The sequence below is a fragment of the Saccopteryx bilineata genome, chromosome 9, assembly GCF_036850765.1.
Source record: "Saccopteryx bilineata isolate mSacBil1 chromosome 9, mSacBil1_pri_phased_curated, whole genome shotgun sequence".
Classification (NCBI taxonomy): domain Eukaryota; kingdom Metazoa; phylum Chordata; class Mammalia; order Chiroptera; family Emballonuridae; genus Saccopteryx; species Saccopteryx bilineata.
The window spans coordinates 77,215,896-77,243,485 of NC_089498.1; the positions used below are offsets into that span (position 1 = coordinate 77,215,896).

Here is a 27,590-nt window from a genome sequence, read left to right on the forward strand (position 1 = left end):
CTTTTTTTGTGTTGTTTTTTTTTAAAACAACTCTCCCACTCCCCTTCCTCCATTAAAAATATCTTTCTGCTCTTCTCTAGTGTCTACTCAAACTAGGAGCATTATTTCTGGAAAATAACAGTATCTACCTCAGAGGTTTGATATAAGAAATAATGATGATAACTGAGTTAATATGCATAGAACTTTTAGTATAGTATCTGGAACACAAGAATTGTTCAGAAAAATTTAGATGGTTTTATTCACTGATAAATCTCCCCAAATAATCTGTAATCCTTACCCTTACTCTAATTCCTTCTTTAACAACTATCTCTTTACTTTCATCCTGCAAGTCATTTTTTCTAATCATCAAATCCTGTGTGTTTTGCTCAGTCCTTTTTTTCTTTACCCATTAGTAGCATTTAAGGATCTTCCTGAAATTTCCCATGTTCAGTTTCTCTTTCATCACTTCTCCTCTCCATATTACCTTCCTCTCGTTCTCTCCCTTACTTTTTTCCTTTTCTCCTACCCTAATTTTTGTTGTTCTCCATTCTGTCCTTTGACATCTTCTTTCTCCATTCTCTTCCTTGGTAATTACAACCCCTCTTTTACCATTACCTTCTTCTTTCATGGCCTCTCCTGAGTACAGCTTTCTGATATACTATATTAAAGGGTGGTATAAACATAACTAAACACTCTTTATTTCCATCTAAGCCAAGTCTCTGGACTTTTCTGTTTCTATTAATGGTAGACCAGATTGAAAATCTCAGACGTCTTCTGACTTTTTTCTCTTTTGTCTCCCACATCTTAATTGTGAAATCCAGAATGTAATAGTCACAGTATTTCTTTTTCCAGAGCCAAATGTAGACTTTTATTGACTGTTCCTTAATTGTTACTGTCCAGGTTAACATTCCTTTAAATTCTTTTACAAGCTTGTTATTCCTTTCAACCATTATCCATCACCAACCCACCAAAAGACTCCTTATCTGCCCATCAGGGCCCTTGGCATTGTTCAGCCAGTTGACCTAGCCAACGTTGTCATCTCTTGCCCTTTATTATGTGTTCCTCCACTCGTTCACCATTCAAACCAGTTTCCTATATAAGCACCCATGTCTTTGCTTATGCTTTCTTTCATCTAAAAAGCATAGGTATATTTTAAAGACTTTCATTAATGTTTCAGATACAGATAAATAGCATTCTAAAATATAATTTTCCCGACATTTTAATTAAAATAAATTAATTAAATTTCCTGAAATTTTAATTAAAATATTTTTCTATTTAATTACTGAATTATTTTTTCATTATTTTAAAATTTTAATTTAGATCTTCCTAAAATATTCAGTTTAGACATTTCATAAGTTAACAAACTATGCTTTTAGTAAACTAATTTTATTTTTAAACTAATTTAATTTTTAAACAATTATCATGTCACTTACATGAATACAAAGTGTTTCTAAGAAGCTACCTGGCTGGGCTGCTCAGTAACTTGGAGTGTATTCTGATACGCCACAGTGGTGGTTTCAGTCCCCAGTTGAGGCACACGCAGGAGCATCCCAATGCATGCACAAATAGGTGGAACAGCAGGTCGATGTTTCTTTCTCTCCCTTCCGCTCTCTAAAATCAATTTTTAAAAATACAAAAAAATTATCTTTACAAAAAAAGCTAGAAGGATCCAGGCTGCCTTCATTACTATTTCTCTAATTTAAATGTAATTATTGTCTTGAATGAGACCTTTCAAATATTTTTTCTTATGTAGATTTCCAGAATTCTTTTAGTATTGAATATACAAATCTAATATGAAATAAGTAATGTACTATACTCTGACATAATGGCACATATCAAGCATATAGAACTCATGTGATACATTTGTCTCCTAATAAAATACTACCCATTTCTGCCTTGCATTTTATACCTGTATTTAAAAATGTGTATTATATAGGCTTTTGTATTTTGTATAGATTTATTTTCAGTGAGAGTGACTCTGGAGAGACTGCATTTCTAATCTCTTCTTTTTTTTTTTTAAACCCAGGGCTTTTTTCTTACTGTTTCACCAGAGTCGGTGTTAAAAGTGGCTCACCATGCTTCTGAGAACAACAGAATTTTCACTTTGAACCTGTCTGCACCATTTATTAGTCAGTTCTACAAGGAATCATTGATGAAAGTTATGCCTTACGTTGACATACTTTTTGGAAATGAGACAGTGAGTTGTTCTATTTTTTCTTCAGATACCTGGGTTTTCTGGTTTCTGGTTTGTGTATAAATTTACAAATATATAAATAAAAACCAAAGTATTTGCATAAATATATTTGAAAATTATATAAAAGAACTGCCTAAGTTTGTATCACTCTAATTCAGTATTTCCTTCAATATATACTAATTTCTTACATAGTAAAAATATGTTTTACAAAGGTTAGGTTATTGAGGTTTATAATTTATATATAGTAAAATTCACTTTTTTTACTGTATATTTCTATGAGCTTTTCTAAATGCATAAACCTAACATGTAACCATGATCATAGTCAAAATTAAAACCGCTCTCATCACCACCCTTTTAGTCAACCCTTAGCCCTTGACATAAACTGATTTGTTTTCTGACCAGTACAATAATGTTTTTCTCTGAAATTTTCATGGATTAAGATAAAAGCCATCTAGTCTAAAATAAATGTTTTATGAAATTATAATAAATAGCTCTTTAAAGGGTGACTTCATTTAATTTAATAATTTAAGAGTAAATATTGGTATGTTATAAAATATATTAAATTTCTTTAATAGTATTTTTGCTAATATTTGTATATTTCATGAAATTTCATTTAAACTTTTGCAGCCTTTTCTTTTTACCGAGAATATACTTTAATTCTATATTAGTGGAAAATAATTCTTTTGCTCAGTTAGTATTTATAGCTTCTATTTAGCCTGTATACTTTAAAAATCCAGGAAATGGGGGGTGGGGGGGGAGAGATACCTTTGTTTGGTGTGTATCTTCGTGTGGCCTGGGCAATATCACTTAAATGTCATGAATCTTAGGGGGTTTATGTGTAAAGTGAAAGTATTCTATTAATTTTCCCAGAAGTCTATTCTGATTCTAATTCCTTCGTTCTAACACACTTTGATTGTATTCACTGATTTGTATCTAAATAAGGTAACTTTGTTGTCTGCCTGGAATAGCATAAAATTTGACCTGGAAATAATTTATAAAATTAACCTGGTTGATTTCTAGTAAAAATATGGAATGAATATCTTTAAAGGCACTCACTAGTCATAGGAAATGCTACATTCTTGATGATACACAAGCTGACATAATGGCAAGAAATAGAGGTATAAGCCTTGAACTCTTAGGTATCTGCTAGACATCTCATTTGACTAAAATCTATGTTTTAGATTTCCCTTATTGCGAGTTTTATTTTTTGAAGTGGAAAGGAACTAGCTAAGAAAAGTGCTACTCTAGACCTTTAAATAACATGAGAGAATTGGTCATCAGTATGGAAATCTGAGAATTTGGGGGAGAAATTGATTCTCAGATTTCTTTATAGTCAGAAAAGATCAGACTGGCAATATTTAGATAGATGCTCTAGACTTTAAAAAGACAAACTTAAAACCTTTAAAAAGTTAAATATGATATCAAAGAATCAGATTTTAGATGTGAAGAAAATTTGAGAGGATTGAATACCATCAGAAATTCAGTCCTGACTTTATAATCTCAAATGACCTTAATTAGGAAGAAAATGGGAGGAGCATTAAAAAAACATTGCAGAACACACAGAAGACTTTTAATAAGAGTTTGCATTTGTAAAACACATGGAAAAAAGATGGAAAGCATTTATAGAACCAGGAAACAATACTAAAAGTTTGGCAGAGATATAAGAGAATAGAAAAGAATAAAGGCCTCAAAATGATTAGGTTTGCAGAAAATGCTGATGTTATCAAAATAGTCTTCACTAAAAGAAATTACTCTAAATGCACAGGCAACAACAGAAAAAGCAATTAGACTTCATCAAAATTAAATTTTTTGTGCATCAAAGGACACTATTGAGAAAGTGAGAAAGACAACCCATTAAATGGATGGAAATATTTATAAATGATATAACTGATAAGGGATTAATATTCAGAATATACCAATATATCTCAACAATAAGAAAACAATCAACCCAATTCAAAAATGGTCTAAGAACTTAAGTAAACATTTCTCCAAAGAAGATAGCCAGTAAGCACATGAAAAGATGCTCACCATCACTAATCACTAGCGAAACACATATGAAAACCAAAATGAGATACCAGTTGGCACACAGTAGCATGGCTAATATCAAAATATAGAAAAACAATGTTGGCAAGGATGTGGAATAATTAGAACTCTTATGCATTACTGGTGGGAATGTAAAATGGTGCAGCTGCTGTGGAAAACAATTTGGTGTTTCCTCAAAATGTTAAACATAGAATTCTTACCATATGATCCGGTATGTCCACTTCTACTTACATACTCAAAAGACCTGAAAGCAGGGATTCAAATGCTTGTACACCAGTATTTATAACAGCATTATTTACAGTAGCCAAAAGGTAGACACAAGCCAAATGTTGTTCCTCTACAGATTAATAGATAAACAAAATTTGGTGTATACAGTTGACACTTGAATAGCACGGTTTTGGTAAGTCCACTTATACGTGGATTTTTTTCAATAAATATGTATAGTACTATAAGTGGGATTTGTCTTCTTTATGATTTACTTAATAGCATTTTCTTTTCTATAGCTTCCTTTATTATTATTATGAGAAAACAGTATATAAAACATGTATTAAACTTTATATTATTAGTAAAGCTGGTCAGCAATAGCCTATCAGTTCTTAAAGATTAGGAAGAGTCAAAAGTTATATGAAGATTTTCAACTTCTTGTTGGGTTGGTGCCCCTTACCCTCATGTTATTCAAGAATCAGTTGTAGGCCCTGGCCAGGTGGTTCATTTGACAGAGCATCATCCTGGCACACCGACGTCATGGGTTAAATCCCCAGTCAGGACACATGTGAGAAGCAACAAGTGACTGCCCAAGGAACTAGTGGACCAACAAGTTGATGCTTCTCTCTCTCTCCTTCTCTCCTTCTCTCTCCTCTCTCTCTCCCTTTTTCTCCCTCCTTTTCTCTTCCTCCTCTCCTCTCTCTGTCTCTCACTCTCTCTCTCATCAATGGAACCATTTTTTAAAAAGTCAGTTGTATATACAATGGAATATATTGTTCAGCCTTAAAAAGTAATGAAATTACAATACATAATACAACATAAACCTTGAAAATATTATGTTAAGTGAAATAAGCCATATATAAATAAACAACTATTGGATTTTCTTATAGGAATTCTGCTTATAAGAGGTATCTAGAATATTCTAATTCATGGAGACAAACTGTAGAATAGTGGTACCAGGTATTGGAGGGAGATAGAATTGGTAATTATTATTCATGTTATACAAAGCTTTTTTCTATTTGGGATGACAAGAAGTTCTGGAAATGGATAGTGGTGATGGTTATGCAACATTGTAAATGTACTTTCTGTCACTGAATCAAACACTTATAATGGTAAAATTTTTATATATATGTATATGTGTGTATGTATACACACCCATATTTTACCACATTTAAAAAAAATGATTGATTCTGCAAACCAATAAAGTAAGATTACTTTAAAGTAAAGTGATGGAACTTAATATAGATTATACTAGAAATCATTTTTCCCTACTCAGAAGTAATAAAGTTACAATCCATTACATGGCTACAAATCATGTATGTTTAATTTTTTGGGATGATTACTATTCATTTGAATTCACTTAAACAGATATCTAGTACCTATTATGGCAGAACAATAAATAGCAGATGTATAGTATATTGAGACAATCTGTCATAATATAGATTATAATAAGAATTGGATACAGGGCAATTAGATATATTTGGAATTTTGTTGAACTAGTTTCAGAAACTCTGCTGACAAATAGATTTCTACTGATATGCCTCAGTGTTTACCCTGAGCTTTGCTCAAGAAAACTATCATTGATTCAGATAAAGCTATATTTACAGATAGTGCAAATTCAGAGAATGCAAATAATGCAACACTTTGACAAATATCAAACAGGCTAAATGTCAAAGGGAGACTTAAAAATTTTAATAGACTGGAAATTTCAGTTGAATGATGAAATTTAATAAGGATAAATAAAAATATTGCCATATTGTATTATAAAAAGCAAATATGGTATTCTGGGCTTTATCTCTTTAATCTCATTTTTTATTATTTTTCTCCTTGAATACTCTAGTAATAAACTAGCTTCATTTCTCCAGGAGAAAAAAAAGCAACATTTTATGTCTAAAATGCAATGAAGTGTAAAATATATTTCTTAGGAAATACATATAGGATTGTTTTGTCTTTCTCTCACCCACCAAGAAAATAAAAATCTACTGTGTTTAATATAAATTTTCAAAATGTCAATACTTAGGAAAATTGTTACCAGAACAAGCTGGGGTTCGTGTTGCCTGTCACCCTTCTAGCCAATTCACAAGAGACAAGAACCACGTAGGTATAAGAGTATCTTTAATTCAGATTGCTGGCAAACTGAGAAGGGAGGGGACTCATGTCCAAAGAACTACCTTAATAGTCTCTGCTGACTGGCCAGTTTATATATCTTGGGAAGGTTAGTGATTCATTATAGAGCATGCAGTTAGTCATGGAGCAGTGTGCAGGAGGCAGGAGTCTGGTTTGCAAGGATGACTCCCTGGAACGTCCTTCTGACACTGGCACAGGTCTATCTGGCATCCTTGATGTTACTCCAGAATATCTGGCATCTGGCAGTGCCTCTGGGAACCATCTGCAGAGAGATTCTCTGCTTCTGCAAGAGGGACTCTTTGTATTCTTTAGGAAACAAAATAAGATTTGTGAACTAAGCTTCTTGTTATCTATACTGCCTTAACTCTTTATAAGAACTTATGTGACTGAGCCCTTACCAGTAATTATTTTGATTTAACCTCTTACAAAACCAAATACAATTGGCTTTTATTTTCTACTTGATGCTACCTTCTTTTTTTTTTTTTTTTTTTTGATGGTCATACACTAGTAATGATGCTTTAAAGCTTTCCTGATAAACTTAATATTTTTTTAAAAATGCCTTGCCCACCAAGTAATAAAGGACAGAGATCTCTGTGAGACAGTAAGTAAGTTGGGTGAGCCCTGTGATTACACTATCATACTGCTTGGAGAGAATTTCCAGGCCACAACATATAGAGGGAAACTTTCTTAGCTATCTCTTTTGAATTGAGGACATCAGCTAGAAGTTTAGCAAATCTCACAGCTAGACAACCAGAGTTCTCAAGTCAGAGTACCAGACAGGAAAGAGCTGCATAGAGAACACAGAAGATTTGAAGAGAGTCCCACCCAAATCTTCAGCTGAGTACTGATCAGCATATATTTGTAAGGGAACTAATGAAGATTGGGAAAAGAATCACCTGAAAAGATTAGAGAGCATAATCCACAGAGTGCACATAAAGCCTGTAACCATTCTTGTTCCACTAGCCAGAGTGAATAACCTCATAATTCATGGGGCTTAGACAAAATACTTCAAATATTAAAGAGGCAACATTAATCTAGAATAGAGGCTATTGTAGTCCCTCCTAATGATATTATTCTAATATAATTGACAGCCTTTACATTAATCTAGAGTAGAAGCTACTGTAGTTTCTCCTAACAATATTATTCTAATATAACTGACAAACTTTATGCAATGAACAAAGACAAAAAGTGCCAAAGAATACTCAAGAAGAAATGGAACTAGTGCTTATTCAAGTTATCTATTAAAAAAATTGAATTTTTAGTTAAAACCATTCTCACAAAGAAAACTCAAGTGCCAGATTACTTCATTATTGAATTTAACTACACACTTAAGGAATAAATAACACCAGTTCTATACAGACTATCCCAGAAAATTGAAGAGGAAGAAACACTACCAAAACCAAGGAATTTAAAGAAAACTTCTGACCAATATCTCCCATGAACCTAGATACAAATTCTTCTCAAGGAGAAGAATTTTAGCAATTCAAACCAAACACTATATAAAAAAGATAATTCATCATGACCAGGAAAGCAGGGTTGGTTTAATATATGAAAAACAAGCAATATAATTCACCTTAGTAAAACTAAAAAAAAGAGAAAGCATGCTTGTTGGGGACCGAAAACTGACACAGTCTTTGCAGTTTAGATGTTTAGGGGACAGAAGTGTGGGGAACTGGCAGTAAGCTGACAGTCTGCCCAACCCCCACCTCACTTATTCTGTGAAGTTGCTAAAGGCTATTTTCTGTGGTTCTGGATTGTTTATACTCATACTACCCCCCATGTCACACAGAAAGACTGAAGGAAAGTTTCTTTTATCCTTTGTTTTGTGAACTAAAGATATTATGTATGGTGGGGGTTTTCTGCACTTGTTAGAATTCTTGGGTTGCTTTGGAAATGTGATCAGAGATCTCTTTGATTTGCTACTGGCCCACTTTGCCCTATAAATAAAGCAGGAAATGGGTGTTGAGCCTGCTCTATTCTTGCCATCAGCATTGCAGAGGCCTCCCTAGTCCATCTTTTTGCTCTAAGCCTATTTTCTTAATACACACCATTCCCACTCAGGACCTGGAATTACTAGAAGTGCCGGTTCGTGGCACATGACTACTGTAATAGACACAGAAAAATCATCTGATGAAATCCAATGTCTATTTATGATAAAAGCCCTCAGAATACTAGGAATAGAAGGGAATTTCTTCAACCCTATAAAAGATATTCAAAAAAATTGTGCAGCTAACATTATACTAAATGATGAAAGACAACACTTTCCTCTATGATCAGAACAAAGCAAGAACATTCACTTTCTTCACTTCTCTTCAGCAGTGTATAGCACTAATAAGGCATGGAAAACATCAGATTAGAAAAGAAGGAGAGAGGTCAAGATAGCAATGGAGTAGGTGGACGTACCAACTTCCACCTCCCAGAACCAAAGTGGATTACAAACTAATTTTAAGAACCATCATCTGGAAAAACCAACTTTGGACTAAACTAAGAGGACTCTTCAACCAAGGAACACTGAAGAAGCCACACTGAGACTGGTAGGAAAAGCGGAAACGCAGAGAGGGCTGCCCAGCTCCCCAGAGCGAACGGCAGCCGGGAGAGACTCGCGTGGCGGGAAGTGAGTTTAGCAGAGAGGGGAAGGTCCTGAGTCCCAGGAACAAAGCCCCAGCCTGCAGCCCCAGAGCCTAGAAAAGGCATATGGACAGTATTTAGCTGGAAACAAAACAGGATACTGTTTGTGAGAAAGATACTGATTTCTCAGACCCAGGATTCTTCTTAAAGGGACTGCGCAGAAAACCTCTCTCACAACCACTCACCTGGGGTTACAGGGGACAGGGAGAGAGGAGTGGACCGGAGTAGCAGGAAGAGAGTGTAATCTAGGAGGCACAGGGAGAAACATTTTGAGAGACAGCTACCCTAACCTCTGGGACAGGGGTCTTCAAACTTTTTATAAAAACCGCCCACTTTTGCAGTGCTGGTCAACCTGGTCCCTACCGCACAACCAAACAGCGCTGCGATTGGCCCACCATGATAGCTGGACCGCCCACTAGTGGGCGGTAGGGACCAGGTTGACCGGCACTGCAAAAGTGGGTAGTTTTTATAAAAAGTTTGACGACCCCTGCGTCTGGGATGAGTCACTCCCCAAATCTGAAGTGAATATTTCCCCTGGAAACAGCAATACCAGCAAAGGGAAGCAGGACACCAGCCAACAAGCTCTCCTGTGGCACTCAGAGCAGAGTCGCTTAGAAGGAGGGAGCTTTCGGTACTACAGTAGTGAGTCTTAGTGTCTGAGCTGCAGTGCCCCCACCCACACGGCTGAAGGCTCACCCGACGGTGGATGGCGGCAGAAGCCGGCTGGCCACCACTGAGGCTCAGTCTTGCCCGGCTGGGGAGGAGAAGACTTGCAAAAGTGGTCAAGCCCAGCTGTGGGCCACCTGCAATCTAGCCTAGAGGGGAAGGGCAGGAGCCCCGGAAGGGGTGGAGACCCTCCCTTCAGCAAGGACGCAGAAGCACAGCCTTACCCCACCCACGGAACCGAGGCTTGTGGCCTGACTTGGGAGCCAGCTCCTCCCGCGGGGGTTAATCCAAAAGCCCAGAGCAGGTGGAGTCCCGCTACGGATCATGGGCATGCATTCCCACTCGGCCTGTGGAGCCAAAGCTTGCAGCTCTCTCACGAGCGGGCTCCTCCTGCAGGGGCAGGGGAAAGCCCAGAATCAGGCGGAGACCCACAGCTCAGCAAAGGTGCTTACCCCTGCCCTGAGGGCTAAGCATAACGCCACCTGTGGGGGTGGGGCGAAGTCCAAGACCTCCGAAGGCCTGTATACCTGAGCACGTGATCACGGCCACTCCTGTGAAGGAGAGGTGGAAGCCAAAGCAGCAGCTCCAGTGGGCAGGCACCGGCAACACCCATACCTGAACACCCTAGGCAGCAACAGCAGAGGGGGTAGTGGGCCTGCAGACAGACCACACCTAGGGAAAACAGGCCGCACCCAGTGGACTCCAGTGGCCAAAACCTTCTTTTACACAGACAAAATGAGAAAGCAGAAATATGCAACACAAATGAATCAAGAGAAATCCCCAGAAAAGGTCCTGAATGAGTCAGATATAACCAAATTACCAGATGCAGAGTTTAAAATAACGATTGTTATGATGCTCAAAGATATTAGAACAACAATAGATGGTCATTACGAACACCTAAATAAAGAGATAGCATATATAAAAAAGGACATTGAAATAATAAAGAAGAATCAGTCAGAAATAACAAATACAATATCAGAAATGAAGAACACAGTGGAAGGAATTAAAAGCAGGAGGAATGAAGCTGAGAATCGAATCAGTCAGTGAGAGGACAAGATAAATGAAGGCATGAAAGCAGAGGAGAAAAAAGAGAAAAGAGACTCAAAGAGTCTGAGGAAATCCTAAGAGAGCTCTGTGACAACATGAAGAGAAATAACTTCTGCATCATAGGAGTTCCTGAAAAGAAGAGAAAGAACAAGGGATAGAGACTTTGTTCAAACATATCATAGCTGAAAACTTGCCTCAATTAAGACAGGAATACGCCTCACAAGTTCAAGAACAGAGAACTCCATTAAAGAGAAACTCAAAGAAATCTACACCAAGACACATCATAATTAAAATAATAAAGCTAAGTGATAAAGAGAAAATATTAAAAGCTGCTAGAGAAAAAAAGACTATCACCTACAAAGGAGCCCCCCTAAGGATGACTTCCAACTTCTCAGCACAGAAACACTTGAGGCCAAAGGGGAATGGCAAGAAATATTCAAAGTAATGCAGAACAAGAGCCTACAACCAAGACTGCTTTATCCAGCAAGGCTATCGTTTAAAATTGAAGGAGATATAAAAAGCTTTCCAGACAAAAAAAACCTCAAGGAATTCACTACAACCAAACGAAAGCTGCAAAAAATGCTAAGGGGCCTGTTGTAAACAGATCAAAGGAGAAAAAGAATATAGTAAAAGAGGAATACAGTTTTCAAGAATAAAATGGCAATAAACAACTACATATCAATAATAACCTTAAATGTAAATGTATTAAATAATCCGATCAAAAGACAGAGGGTAGCTGCGTGGATAAGAAAACAGGACCTGTACTTACGCTGTCTACAAGAGACACACCTTAAAACAAAAGATGCACATAGGTTGAAAGTAAAAGGATAGAAAAAACATTTCATGCAAATGAAAATGAAAAAAAGCTGGGGTAGCAATACTTATATCAGACAAAATGGACTTTAAAACAAAGGCTATAGTAATAGATAAAGAAGGTCACTACATAATGATAAAGAGAGCAATCCAACAGGAAGATATAACCGTTATAAGTATCTACACAACTAATATAGGAACATGTAAATATATAAAGCAGACTTTGATGGATTTAAAGGGCGAGATCAACAGCAATACTATAATAGTAGGGGATTTCAATATCCCATTAACATCATTAGATAGATCCTCAAGAGAGAAAATTAACAAAGAAACAGCAGACTTAAAGGACATATTAGATCAACTCGATTTAATAGATATCTTCAGAACCTTTTACCCTAAAACAGCAGAATATACATTCTTTTCAAGTGCTCATGGTACATTCTCTAGAATAGACCACATGTTAGGGCACAAAAGCAGTCTCAACAAATTTAAGAAGATTGAAATCATATTGAGCACTTTCTCTGATCACAATGGCATTAAACTAGAAATCAACCACAACAGAAAAACTGAAAAATACTCAAACACTTAGAAACTAAATAGCATGTTATTAAATAACGAATGGGTAAACAATGAGATCAAAGAAGAAATAAAAAAATTCCTAGAAACAAACGATAATGAGCATACATCAACTCAAAATTTATTGGACACAGCTTAAGCAGTCGTGAGAGGGAAGTTTATAGCACTACAGGCATACCTTAAGAAGGTAGAAAAAGCTCAAATAAACAACTTGACCCTACATCTAAAAGAAATAGAAAAAGGACAGCAAGTAAAGCCCAGAGCTAGTAGAAGGAAGGAAATAATAAAGATCAGAGCAGAAATAAATGACATAGAGGCTAAAGAACAATACAGAGGATCAAAGAAACCAGGAGCTACTTCTTTGAAAAAGGTAAACAAGATCGATGAACCTTTAACCAGACTTACCAAGAAAAAAAGAGAGAGGATTCAAATAAAATTAGAAATGAGAGTGGAGAAATAACTGACACAACAGAAATACAAAATATTTTAAGAAAATAGTATGAAGAACTGTATGACAAAAAACTAGACAACCTACATGAAATGGACAAATTCCTAGAAACATATAATCTTCCAAAAATTAATCTGGAAGAATCAGAAAACCCAAACAGACCAATTACAACAAATGAGATTGAAACAGTTATGAAAAAACTCCCAAAAAAGAAAAGTCCTGGGTCTGATGGCTTCACAAGTGAATTCTACCAAATATTCAAAGAAGAACTAACTCCTATCCTTCTCAAGCTATTTCAAAAAATTTAAGATGAAAGAAGACTTCCAAGCTCCTTTCATGAGGCGAGTATAATTCTGATTTCGAAACCAGGCAAAGACAACACAAAGAAAGAAAATTATAGTCCAATATCCCTGATGAATTTAGATGCTAAAATCCTAAACAAAATATTAGCAAACCAGATCCAGCAATATATGAAAAAAATCATACACTATGATCAAGTGGGATTTATTCTTGGGAGGCAAGGCTGGTACAATATCTGCAAATCAATCAATGTAATTCATCACATAACCAAAAGGAAGGAGAAAAACCACGTGATAATTTCAATAGATACAGAAAAAGCATTTGATAAAATCCAGCACCCATTCATGATCAAAACTCTCAGCAAAGTGGGAATACAGGGAACGTACCTCAACGTGATAAAGACCATCTATGACAAACCCACAGCCAACATCATACTCATTGGGCGAAAATTAAAAGCAATCCCCTTAAGATCAGGAACAAGGCAGGGGTGTCCCCTTTCACCACTCTTATTCACATAGTTCTGGAAGTCCTAGCCAAAGCAATTAGACAAGAAAAAGAAATGTGTTGTATGAACGGAGAGAGGGTTAGACAAGAAAAAGAAATAAAAGACATCCAAATTGGAAAAGAAGTAAAACTATCATTATTTGCAGATGATATGATATTGTATATAGAAAACCCTAAAGTCTCAGTCAAAAAATTACTGGACCTGATAAATGAATTCAGCAAGGTGGCAGGATAAAAATTAATACTCAGGAATCAGAAGCATTTTTACACACTTACAATGAACTGTCAGAAAGAGAAATTAAGGAAGCAGGCCCCTTCACCATTGTAACCAAAAAATAAAGTACTTAGGTATAAATTTAACCAGGGAGATTAAAGACTTGTACTTGGAAAATTATAAAACATTGATAAAAGAAATCAGGGAAAGTACAAGCAAGGGGAAGTATATACCGTGCTCATGGTTAGGAAGATGAAACATCATTAAAATGTCTGTATTACCCAAAGCAATTTATAAATTCAATGCAATACCGATTAAAATGCCAGTGACTTAGCCCTGGCTGGTTGGCTCTGTGGTAGAATGTCGGCCTGGAGTGCAGAGGTCTCGGGTTCGATTCCCGGCCAGGGCACACAGGAGAAGCGCCCATCTGCTTCTCCACCCCTCCCCCTCTCCTTCCTCTCTGTCTCTCTCTTCCCCTCCCGCAGCCGAGGCTCCATTGGAGCAAAGATGCCCCGGGCACTGGGGATGGCTCCTTGGCCTCTGCCCCAGGCGCTAGAGTGGCTCTGGTCGTGACAGAGCAACGCCCCCCTGGTGGGCGTGCCAGGTGGATCCCAGTCGGGCGCATGCGGGAGTCTGTCTGACTGTCTCTCCCCGTTTCCAGCTTCAGAAAAATACAAAAAAAAAAAAAAATTAGTTTAAAATGCCAGTGACTTACTTGAAAGATATAGAACACATATTCCAAAAATTTATATGGAACCAGAAGATAACATGAATAGCCTCAGCAATCTTGAAAAGGAAGAATAAAGTGTGAGGTATCACACTTCTGGATATGAAGTTATACTACAAGACCATTGTACTCAAAACAGCCTGGTACTGGCATAAGAACAGGTATATAGATCAATGCAACAGAACTCAAAACCCACACTTTTATGGACAACTGATGCTTGATAAATGTTGTAAGAGCATATATTGGGGTAAAGACAGCCTCTTCAACAAATGGTGTTGGGAAAATTGGACAGCTACCTGCAGAAAAATGAAACTAGACCACCAACTTACCATTCACAATAATAAACTCAAAATGGATAAATGACTTAAATGTAAGCCGTGAAACCATAAGCATCTTAGAAGAAAACATAGGCAGTAAGCTCTCTGACATCTCTCGCAGCAATATATTTGCCAATTTGTCTCCACGGGCAAGTGAAATAAAAGACAGGATAAACAAATGGGACTATATCAAACTGAAAAGCTTTTGCACAGCTAAAGACAATAAGAACAGAATAAAAAGACAAACTACACAATGGGAGAATATATTTGACAATATGTCTGATAAAGGGTAAATAGCGAAAATTTATAAAGAACTTGTAAAACTCAATACGAGGAAGACAAACAATCCAATCAAAAAATGGGCGAAAAATGAATAGACACTTCTCCAAAGAGGACATACAGATGGCCAATAGGCATATGAAATAATGTTCAATATCACTAATCATTAGAGAAATGCAAATTAAGGACACGAGATATCATCTCACACCAGTCAGAATGGCACTCATCAACAAAACAACACAGAATAAGTGCTGGCGAGGATGGAGGACAGGAACCCTCCTGCACTGCTGGTGGGAATGCAGACTGGTGCAGCCTCTGTGGAAAACAGTATGGAGATTCCTTAAAAAATTAAAAATCAAACTGTCTTTTGACTCAGCTATCCCACTTTTAGGAATATACCCCAAGAACACCATAGCACTGTTTGAAAAGAAGAAATGCACCCCCATGTTTATGGCAGCATTGTTCACTATAGCGAAGATATGGAAACAATCCAAGTTTCTGTCAGTGGACGATTGGATTAAAATCCTAGGTACAGCCCTGGCCGGTTGGCTCAGCGGTAGAGCGTCGGCCTAGCGTGCGGAGGACCCGGGTTCGATTCCCGGCCAGGGCACACAGGAGAAGCGCCCATTTGCTTCTCCACCCCTCCGCCGCGCTTTCCTCTCTGTCTCTCTCTTCCCCTCCCGCAGCCAAGGCTCCATTGGAGCAGAGATGGCCCGGGCGCTGGGGATGGCTCTGTGGCCTCTGCCTCAGGCGCTAGAGTGGCTCTGGTCGCAATATGGTGACGCCCAGGATGGGCAGAGCATCGCCCCCTGGTGGGCAGAGCGTCACCCCTGGTGGGCGTGCCGGGTGGATCCCGGTCGGGTGCATGCGGGAGTCTGTCTGACTGTCTCTCCCCGTTTCCTGCTTCAGAAAAATGAAAAAATGAAAAAAAAGAAAAAAAAAATCCTAGGTACATATATACTATGGAATACTACTCAGCCATAAGAAATGATGACATTGGATCATTTACAACATGGATGGATCTTGATAACATTATACTGAGTGAAATAAGTAAATCGGAATAAACTAAGAACTATATGATTCCATACATAGGTGGGACATAAAAAGGAGACTCAGAGACATGGACAAGAATGTGGCGGTTTTGGGGGGTGGGCAAGAGGGGATGAGCACAAAGAAAACCAGTTAGAAGGTGACGGAAGACAGTTGGACTTTGGGTAATGGGAATGCAGCCTAATCAAATGTCAAAATAACCTAGAGATGTTTTCTCTGAACATAGGTATCCTGATTTATCAATGTCACCCCATCAAAATTAATAAACAAAATTGAAAGAAAAAAAAAGAATAGAAGTAAAACTATCTCTGTCAAACACCATGATAGTCTTTGTAGAATATCCTATGAAAGCTACAGAACGTTATTAGAACAATAAGTGAGTTTAGCAAGGTGTGGGATACAAGATAATCATACAAAAACCAATTGTATTTTATCATATTAGCAGCAAACACTCAAATTGAAATTTAAAAATAATTTTTTTTTTTTTGTATTTTTCTGAAGTTGGAAACGGGGAGGCAGTCAGAGAGACTCCCGCATGCGCCCGACCGGGATCCACCCAGCATGCCCACCAGGGGTCGACGCTCTGCCCATCTGGGGCATTGCTCTGTTGCATCCAGAGCCATTCTAGCGCCTGAGGCAGAGGCCATAGAGCCATCCCCAGCTCCCGGGCCAACTTTGCTCCAATGGAGCCTTGGCTGCGGGAGGGGAGGAGAGAGTCAGAGAGAGAAAGGAGAAGGCAAGGGGTGGAGAAGCAGATGGGTGCTTCTCCTTTGTGCCCTGGCCGGGAATTGAACCCGGGACTCCTGCACGCCAGGCCGATGCTCTACCACTGAGCGAACCGGCCAGGGCCTAAAAATATTATTTTTGATACATAAAAATTTACGACATCCTTTGGAAGTAATAGGTGTCTTTATTATCTTGATTGTGGTGTAGTTTCAGGATTTTATAGCTGTGTCAGAATTTACGTAATTATAAATTTGTAATTTGTGCAGATTATTATGTGTCAACTATATCACATAAAGCTACTTTAAAAGTATACATAGTGGAACCCTGGCCAGTTGTCTCAGTGGTAGAGCATCAGCCTGGTGTGTAGATGTCCCAGGTTTGATTTCTGGTCAGGGCACACAGTAGAAGCAACCATCTGATTCTCCATCCCTCCCCTCCTCTCTTTCTCTCTGTTTCTCTCACCACCCACTTCCTCTCCTGCAGCCATGGCTCTATTGGTTTGAGCACATCGGCCCTGGGTACTGAGGATGGCTCCATAGAACCTCCAAATCAGGTGCTAAAAATAGCTTGGTTACAAACATGTCCCAAAATAGGGAGAGCTTTAACCCCAGATGGGGGTTGCTGGGTGCATGCAGAAGTGTGTCTCCTTCTCTCATGTGGAAAGAAAGAAAATACATGTTTTTAAAGTATACATACTATGTGATTACATTTACATAGGATTAAAAATAGGAAAAATTAGGGTAGTTTAAATAAAAATTTACAAGGAAGCAATGTTAAAATGAAGTGCCAACTTTTTTTATTATTATTATAATTTAGACAATTAAATTTAACAGGGTGATATTGGTCAACCAGAGTATATAGATTTTAAGAAAACATCTCTACATCATTTGGACAGTCAAATATGCTGTATACCCATCACCCAAAGTCATATCATCTTCTGTCATCCTATATATGTTTCTTTTTAAGCCTCTCCCCTTTCCCCCAACCCCCTCACTCTCCATCCTTCCCTTCTTCTTGATAACCACTGCACTTTTGTCTAAGTCCATGAGTCTCAATTGTGTGTCCCACCTATGTATGGAATCATACAGTTCATAGCTTTTTCTGATTTACTTACTTCTATCAGTATGTTATCAGAATCCATCCATGTTATCGTAAATGATACTAGATCATCATTTCTTATGGCTGAGTAGTATTCCATAGTATATATATACCCCATCTTCTTTATCCAATCCTCTATTGAAGGTCATTTTAGGCTGTTTCCATGTCTTGGCCACTGTGTACAATGCTGCAATGAACATGGGGCTGCATGTGCCTTTTCTTACCCTTGTTTTTTGGTTTTGGGGGTATATACACAGCAGAGGGATTGCTGGGTCTTATGGTAGTTCTATTAATTTTTTTTGAAGTACCATCATACTTTCTTCCATAATGGTTGTACTACTTTACATTCCCACCAATAGTTAATGAGGGTTCCTTTATCTCCACAGCCTCTCCAGCACTTGTTATTACCTGTTTTATTGATAAAAGCTAATCTGACAGCTGTGAGGTGGTATCTCATTGTAGTTTTGATTGGCACTTCTTGAATAGCTAGTGAAGATGAGCATCATTTCATATATATGTTGGCCATTTGTATTTCTTCTTGGGAGAAGTGTCTGTTCATGTCTTCCATTTTTTTATTGGATTTTTTGTTTGTTGCTGAGTTTTGTGAGTTCTTTATATATTTTGAATATTAGCACCTTATCTGAGCTGTTGTTTACAAATATCATCTTCCATTTAGTTGGCTGCCTGTTTGTTTTGTTGACAGTTTCTTTTGCTGTGTAGAAGCTTCTTAGTCTGATGTGGTCCCATTCATTTATCTTTGCCTTCACTTCCCTTGACTTTGGAGTCAAATTCATAAAATGTTCTTTATGGCCAAGATCCATGAGTTTAGTACCTATGTTTTCTTCTATGTAATTTACTGTTTCAGATCTTCTATATTTAGGTCTTTGGTCCATTTTGAATTAATTTTTGTGCAAGGAGATAAACTGTAGTCAAGTTTTATTCTTTTGCATGGTTTTTTTCCAATTTTTCCAGCTCCATTTATTGAAGAGGCTTTCTTTTCTCCATTGTGTGTTTTTGCCTCCTTTATCAAAGATGATTTGACCATATATCTGTGGTTTTCTTTCTGGCCTTTCTATTCTGTTCTATTGGTCTGTGTGTCTATTTTTTTGCCAGTACCATGTTGTTTTGATTTTTGTGGCTCTGTAGTATAGTTTGAAGTCAGGTATTGTAATGCCTCCAGCTTCATTTTTTTTCCTTAGGATTACTTTGGATATTTGAGTTTTTTTATGGATCCATATAAACCTGATGATTTTCGTTCCATTTCTTTAAAAAATGATATTGGAATTTAATGGGAAATGCATTAAATTTGTATATTACTTTCGGTAATATGGCCATTTTAACTATTTATTCTTTCTATCCACAAACAAGGAATATTTTTCCATTTCATTGTATCTTTTTCAATTTCCTTTAGTAATGCTTTGTAGTTTTCAGTATATAGATCCTTTGCATTCTTTGTTATGTTTAATCCTAGGTATTTTGTTGTTGTTGCTACTGTAAAAGAAGTTGGGTTTTTTTAGTTCTTTTTCTGAAGTTTCATTGTTGGCACATAAGAAAGCAATAGACTTTTGTATATTAATTTTGTATCCTGCGACCTTACTGTATTGGTTTATTGTTTCTAATAGCCTGTCTGTGGAGTCTTTGAGGTGTTCTATATACAGGATCATGTCATCTACAAAAAGTGAAACCTTTACTTCTTTTCCAGTATGAATGCCTTTTATTTCTTTCACTTGTCTGATTGCTCTGGCTAGAACTTCCAGCACTATGTTGAGTAGGAGTGGAAAGAGTGTGCAAGCCTGTTTTGCTCCTGATTTTAGAGGAAAAGTTTTCAGTTTTTTACCATTTAGTATGATGTTAGCTGATGGTTTATCATAAATAGCCTTTATTATGTTGAAGTATTTTCCTTCTGTACCCATTTTGTTGAGTGTTTTAAACATAGAAGATTGTTGTATTTTATCAAATGCCTTTTTGCATCTATTGATAGGATCATATGGTTTTTGTTCTTTGTTTTGTTGATATGGTGCATTATGTTAATCGTTTTATGTATGTTGAACCATCCTTGTGATTCCGGGATGAATCCCACTTCATCATGATGAATTACTTTTTTAATGCATTGTTGTATTCGATTTGCTAGTATAATATTTTGTTTAGGATTTTTGCATCTGTGTTCATTAGAGATATGGTCTGTGTGTGTGTGTTGTGTGTGTGTGTGTGTGTGTGTGGTCCTTACTAGGTTTTGGTATGAGGGATATGTTGGGCCCATAAAATGTGTTTGGAAGTATTGATTCTTCAATTTTTTGGAAGACTTTTGGAAGTATAGGAACCAATTCTTCTTTGAATGTTTGGTAGAATTTATTAGTATATGAATCTGGCCCAGGACTTTTATTTTTGGGGAGGTTTTTGATAGTTGTTTCTATTTCCTCCCTGCTTATTGGTCTATTTAGGCTTTCTACTTCTTCACAATTCAATCTAGGAAAATTGTATTGTTCTGGGAGTTTATCCATTTCTTCTAGATTGTTGAATTTGGTGGCATATAATTTTTCATAGTATTCTCTGATAATCCTTTGTATATCTATGATATCTGTGGTAATTTTGGATTTTGTTTATATGCTCTTTTCTCTTTTTTCCTTGGTGAGTCTTGCCAGGGATTTTCTATTTCATTGATCTTTTCAAAGAACCAGCTCTTCATTGTATTAATTTTTTCTATAGTTTTTTTGTTCTTTATTTCATTTATTTCTGCTCTAATTTTTATTATTTCCTTTCTTCTGCTGGTTTTGGTTTACCTTTGTTCTTCTTTTTCTAGTTCCTTAAGATGTGATGTTAGGTTGTTTACTAGGGTTCTCTCTTGCTTTTTCAGATAAGCATGTAATGATATGAACTTCCCTCTTATTACTGCTTTTGCTGCATCCTGGAGATTCTGATGTTGTGTTGTCATTTTCATTTGTCTATATCTATCTTTTGACCTCTTCTTTTATTTCGTCTTTGACCCATTTATTTTTTAGAAGTCTGTTGTTTTATTTCCACATTTTTGACAGTGTGTTTACTTTTTTGCAGTTGAATTCTAGTTTCAAAGCCTTATGGTCAGAGAATATGCTTGGTATAATTTCAGTCTTTCTGAATTTGGTGATGTTAGTTTTGTGGCCCAGCATATGGTCTATTATTGAGAATGTTCCATGTACATTGGAAAAAAATGTATACTGTGACGTTTAGAGCTGCACTGTCCTGTACATGTCTATTATGTCCATTTGTTCTAGTGGGTTTTTTTTGGTTTGCACTTTTAGATCAGTTAATAGTTGTCATATATTTTGGTGTTCCTGGTTTGGTGCATATATATTAAGAAGTGTTATGTCTTCTTGATACAGTGTCCCCTTTATCATTATGAAATGTCCATCATTGTCTCTGGTTATCTTTGTTGTCTTGTAGTCAGCATTGTCAAATATGAGTATAACTACTCCTACTTTTCTTTAAATATTATTTGCTTGGAGAATCGTTTTCCAACCTTTCACTTTGAATCTATTATTATCCTTGTAGCTTAGATGTGTCTCTGGAAGGCAGCAAACTTGAGTTTTTCTTCTTGATCCAATCTGCTACTTTGTGCCTCTTTATTGGTGAGTTCATTCCATTTACATTTAGTATAATTATTGACACCTGAAGATTTCCTATTGCCATTTATACACTGCTTTTTGATAGCTTTGTGTCTTGTTTGGTTCTTCTTTTTTGTTTTTTGGTCATTTGTTTTTGTTTGGTGATATTCCATACTTCTATTTTCTGTTTCTTCTTTTTTTAAGCTATGTGTTTCAGTTGTGGCATTTTCAGGGGTGTTACCTTTAGGTTATTAGAAGAAAAATTATATTTATTAGAGTCCATTATCTCATGAGTGCTTCTGCACTCCATCCTCCTTTGTTACTGCTGATCTTTATCTTCTCCCCTTTTATGTATTGCTGTCACAGATTATCTTTGTTTTTTATTTTGGTTTTAAATTTTTTTACTTGTAATTTTGTCTTATTTTGTTCTTTGTATCTGGTTGGATAACCTCCTTTAGTATTTTCTGTAGTGGGGGTTTTCTGGTGATAAATTCCCTCAGCTTCTGTATGTCTGTAAATGTTTTTTATTTCCCCTTCATATTTAAAGGATAGCTTTGATGGATATAGTATTCTTGGTTGGTAGTTCCTCTCTTTCAGTACTTTAAATGTTGGGGTCCACTCTCTACTGGCTTGTAGAGTTTTTACTGAGAAATATGATGATAGCCTAATGGACCTTCCTTTATATGTTAAAGGGTTTTTTTTTTTTTTATGTGCCTTGACCACAGGCCTTCAGCAGACCAAGTAACCCCTTGTTTGAGCCAGCGACGTTGGGCTCAACCAGATGAGCCCTCACTCAAGCTGGCGACCTCAGGGTCTTGAACCTGGGTCTTCCACATCCCAGTCCGACGCTCTATCCACTGCACCACCGCCTGGTCAGGCCCTTTATATGTTATATCCTTCTTCTCCCTAGCTGCCTTGAGGATTCTTTCTTTGTCATTGACTTGTGATAATTTCATTACAATGTGCCTTGAAGTAGGTCTGTTTGGGTTGAGGTAACTCAGCATTCTGCTTGCTTCTTGGATTCAAGGTTCTAACTCTTTCTACAGTCTTGGGAAGTTCTCATCGATTATTTGTTTCAATATGTTCTCTATTCCCTTTTCCCTCTCTTCCTTTTCTAATATACCCATTATTCTTATATTGCTCTTCCTGATAGAGTCAGACAATTCTTGTAGGACTTTCTCATTTTTTTTAAATTTATGAGTCTCTCTCTTCTCTCTGTAGTATTATCTCTAGTTGCTTATCTTCATTGTCACTGATTCTCTCTCTTCTGTCTGGCTTGGTCTATTGTCTAAACTTGTTACCTCATTTTTCAGTTCATGTATTGAGTTTTTTATCTCTGTTTGGTTCTTTTTTATAGTTTCAATTTACTTGGTGAAGTACTGTTTTTGTTTATTAAGTTGTTTTTTGAGCTCACTATATTGCCTTTTAGTGTTTCCTTGTATCTTAATGAATATTTTTAGAGCTTCTACTTTGAATTCTTTGTCATTAAACTCCAAGGTTTCCATGTAATTGAGATTTTTTTTCCTGGAAATTTTTCATCATCTATCTGAGCTCTGTCTCTGTCTTATATATCCATATTTGGTTTCTTTTTCCTTGATGGCATTTGCAGCTGGTATTGTTAATAACCCCAATAAGAGATAATTATTTCTTTTTCTGGCAGGGGGCGCTACAATACAAGATTTGCCTCTGTGACATTCTTGGGTGTTCTGCTAAGGCCTCACTTTTGTAATGATGCAGGCAGAGTTGTCAGGTTGGTAGGAGGGGCTTGTTGCTAGGGCTTTGCAATTTTATGGCACCGCCAATGGCGACCAGGAGTCCTCCAGGGCCCCCCACCACCACCCAACCCAGCAGGGGATCTAGTATGCAGGTACCCCTGCCTCTCACAGGAGAGAGCTGCCTAGAGACCTAGTGGAGGGGGGTCCGCCACCACTGCTGTTCTCACAGCAAGGGGAGCAATGAGGAACCAGTTGGCTGGGGCAAACAGTCCAGTCCCTCCTTCCATACCACTCTAAGCACTCCAAGTACAGCCTTGAGCAGGGCAGGGTCTGTGCACCACAAGCCGTGTCCCTGAGCTTCCAGAGCAGCTGCGGCAGAGATCTCAGATCAGGAGCTTTCCACCCACATGCGCTAAACTTCCTCTGGCAAGCGGTGCCTGAGCTTCAGAGCCAGTGGCTCGCAGATTCCAGATCAAGCACGTCTGACGCCACAGGGCTAAATTGTGCTGGTCAGGCGGGCAGATCAAGCATGCCCATGTCCTGTGGGCCAATCTCCACAAGCTATTCGTCCGCAGTTCTTAGGAGCTTGCCACTTTCTTTATGTGCGCCCATGCCTGTAGTCACCCAGCCCTGCATTCATGGATGTGGCAGACGCCAGGAAACGGCCTTGCTCCCCGTTCTTGGCCATCGCCCCTATCCAGCTCCTTCTCCCCAGACTCTCCTCCCGGCTCCTCCAGGTCTGAGACAAAGCCTGCAACAACAGTGCCTCCCTCCTTCAGGTCCGTGAGGAAGGAGAAAGACTCAGTCCTCTGGTATTTTTTTTTCTTCTGTGCTTTGGCCCAACTTCTTGCACGATCATACCTTTGTCTATCCAGTGTGTGTATATTTCAGGTTTATCTGGGTTTTTTCCTCTGCATATAGTTGTAGAATTTGTTGAAATGTCAAGGGGAGAGATGAGGAGTATCTCTCATGCCACCATTTCTCTCCCAACTTCTTAAAATTACAAAGATTGTCCACAAAAATCACTGTTTAATGCACACAGCAATTCTGTGCTGGGTATTCTATTGCATGTAAAGTTTCAGCTTGACTCATAGAAAGGACTCAAATTTTTGTTAGGTTGTATTGGTGATGTTAGTAGTGTTAAGAGTGTTGAACTTACTCTTCTTTTAATTAAGTTCCACTTAACTAACTTGCTTGAATAACATGCAGTCCCCATTCACTTGATAAAATGTAACAAGTGGGGCCAAACAAATGAATGAAAATGTTGTCATTAGGTTATTCTCTGGTATACTACCTCTCTTCATACAAAATTGTTTACCAAGAGTCAATTTATTTGTTTCTCTTCATACAAAATTGTTTACCAAGAGTCAATTTATTTGTTCCTAAGGCTTTTTAGGCAATATCTTCATTACATAATTATTGAATTATTATATAATCTGATAAAATCTGAGTGCATATAGAATGAAAATTAGTGGATTAAGTTTGGGGACAAAGCTCAATGAAGACAAACTGCTTTTAAAAAGTGGCTTTTGAATTAGATGTAGACATGAAAAGTATAAAATATGAAAGGAAGAAAGAAACTGCAACTAACTATACTCATGGAATGCTTCATGAATGCCTTTGAGTTTTCACTCTAAAGACAGTGGAACTGAAATTCCTAAATTCATGAATAATGGATTTGGTTCTGTAAGACACACACTAAAAGGCTTGCCCCTACTTTAAATATTAGCAAATGATGTATCTTTATGTATTAATAAATGTTTAGGCTTTTTCCTTGCTTCAGTCAATTTGCTGATTTATTAGCCAGTTATTAGTCCTTTAGTTTCCTCATATGTAAAATGAGGGATATATGTAGAAATACTAAATGATCTTTCAAATTTTTTCTTATAGCTTAAAAATGATTTTTAAAAACAAGGATTCATTCTCTCACATATTCTAATATTTAGTAACACTAACCAATTTTATTATAAATCAGCAAAGTCCTTATTCTGAAACCTAAAATATTGTTATGTCTAACATATTAATTTTAGATGTTTTGTTTCATTGTTAGTGTTATGGACTCAACTGTAGTGCCTTTCAAGCTAGATTTTTTTCCATCACTCACCTTCACTACTTCTTTTCTCTGATTTTCCCAAGGTAAAGGATGGGGCATGCCCTGAGACAAAATGAAAGTATCCACAGGAATATCATTGCTGCATTAATGAGATAAAAACAAATTGTTAAATGATGTTATTTTCTTTTTTCTTTTTCTTTAATTATGGGAAAAATATATAACATAAAGTTTACCATTCTTAAGTGTACAATTCAGTGACATTAACTACACTCATGATGTTGTGCAACTATCATCATCATCCATTTCCAGAACCTGTTCATCATTCCAAACAGAAGCTCTGTACACAATGAACAATAACTTCTCATTCTCTACCCCACCATGTCCGTGATAACTACTATTTTATTGTCTGTCTCTATGGACTTGCCTATTATAGGTACCTCATATAAGTAGCATCATACACTAGTTGTCTGTATCTGACTTGCTTCACTTAACATAATGTTTTCAAGGTTTATCCATGTTATAGCATGTATCAGAATTTCACCTTTGTTATCCTCTCATCTATTGGTAGATATTGTTTGTCTTCACCTGTTGGCTTTTGTGAAAAATGCCACTATGAACACTGATGTACAAGTATTGTTTAAGCACCTGCCTTCAGGACTTTTGGTTATGTACCTAGAAATGAAAGTGTTAGCAGCGTTGTGATTCTTGGGTACCTCAAGATAGAAATTAAGAGGAAACCCCAGAGAAATTTCCAGACAATTTTAGTAAATTTATCCTTTAGCACAAGGGAGGCAGCATAGAGGAAGGGAAGATCCTCTGAACTGGCTCCAGGGCTGACTCTGCTTGGTTGCTTTTATAATCTGGGGACAAAGCAGGCTTGCACAAAAAGGCCTGCTTGTTTAAAAAGGTGGAATTGTGAAGGGTCTGGGAAATGGGGTTTTCCCTATCAGAATAGAGGTACTTACTTCTTCCTTCTGTCAAGTTGCTCAGCAAATACTTCCTCACCTGAGCTGCTACATGGGACAAGATGTTGGTGTTGCTAATTACTGCCACCAAGATAAGGTCATTAAGTGATTAAATCTGATCATTTGTGCCTGTGGAACAGTGGTTTCCACATCTTCTAGCCACCTGGTCTTAACTTGGCTTCCTGGTCACTGGTATTTTTCTACTCCGGTGCCCAAGTTCCTCTGCTGTCTCAGAAGCACTGGATCCTATGCTAATTCTATGTTTAACTTTTGAGGAATCACCAAATTGTTTTCCACAACAGCTACACCATTTTACATTTGTATTCGCAATGAACAAGTGCTCCAATTTGTCTATATTCTTGCTTACATTTATTTATTTATTTTTATAAAGCCACCGTAATGAGATTAAAGTAGTGTCTCATTGTGATTTTGAGCTGTGTGGTTTACTTTTATCTGACATGTAGAAATGCATAGAAAGAAATATATATATTGTCTCAATTAAAAGTTCTTGGTAACCTGTTGCATTGCATTTTGTATTTTTAAATTGCACATCTGAATTTATTAGTTTGCTTTATGAGGTTGTTTTAAAACTACTTTAGTATATAAATTATTTAGATGTTACATTGTATTTTTAATTTGTTTCTGACATCTTTAAAGTTTAAAATATTTTCCTTCAGAAGCAATCATTTGTTAGCTAGACTCACATGTAATCAACTTAATAAAGGACATTCTACATGCAGGTAATTGTATTCATTGATGACTGCAAATGCAAGCTGCTTTGTAGTCATTATCTAGTAAGACATGACTAAAGAACTTGATTATTCTTCTTCTTTTTCATTTTTATTAAATTAAGAAGTTTGTGGGTTTTTTTGAATAGCATCATCTTGCAAATGGTTTTTGCAAATGGTTCTTAGAGTAATACCTATCAGGGCTCCATAATCACTAGATAATTAACCTGCCAGGATTAAGTACAATCAACTTTGCCTTAGGATGTTTAACTCTCAAATAAGGTCAATTATCTCATGATAATAACTCCTTGTCAAGAGTTACCACTTAATTCCACAGTGAAACCTCATGTCACCAGTACAATGCACATTACAATAATTTAAATAATAAAATGCAGGTTGAAAATTAGGCAGAAAAATTCAGTTTAATTACTTCATATAGATTAAGAATAATATGTTTTAGATAAAACTCCACCTCATAGACCTAGTATTTTGAATCTCCCAGGTGATTTCTATTTATAAAGAGTATGCGTTGCTCTGTTTCATTAGTCTTTTTGCTGACAATATTCCCATGTTGTACATCTTCTTGCAGGGAAATCTATTTTAAACCT

The 27,590-nt window shown here is 36.9% G+C and overlaps 1 protein-coding gene across 2 annotated transcripts in view; it reads left to right on the forward strand.

The window, feature by feature from the left end:
• ADK (adenosine kinase) overlaps positions 1 to 27,590 on the forward strand; it is a 721,185-nt gene that overhangs the window by 477,784 nt on the left and 215,811 nt on the right. For both annotated transcript variants that reach the window (XM_066242490.1, XM_066242491.1), the window contains exon 7: positions 2,006 to 2,176. In XM_066242490.1, coding sequence (XP_066098587.1) covers positions 2,006 to 2,176 — 171 coding nt within the window. The remainder of the gene's footprint in view (positions 1 to 2,005; positions 2,177 to 27,590) is intronic.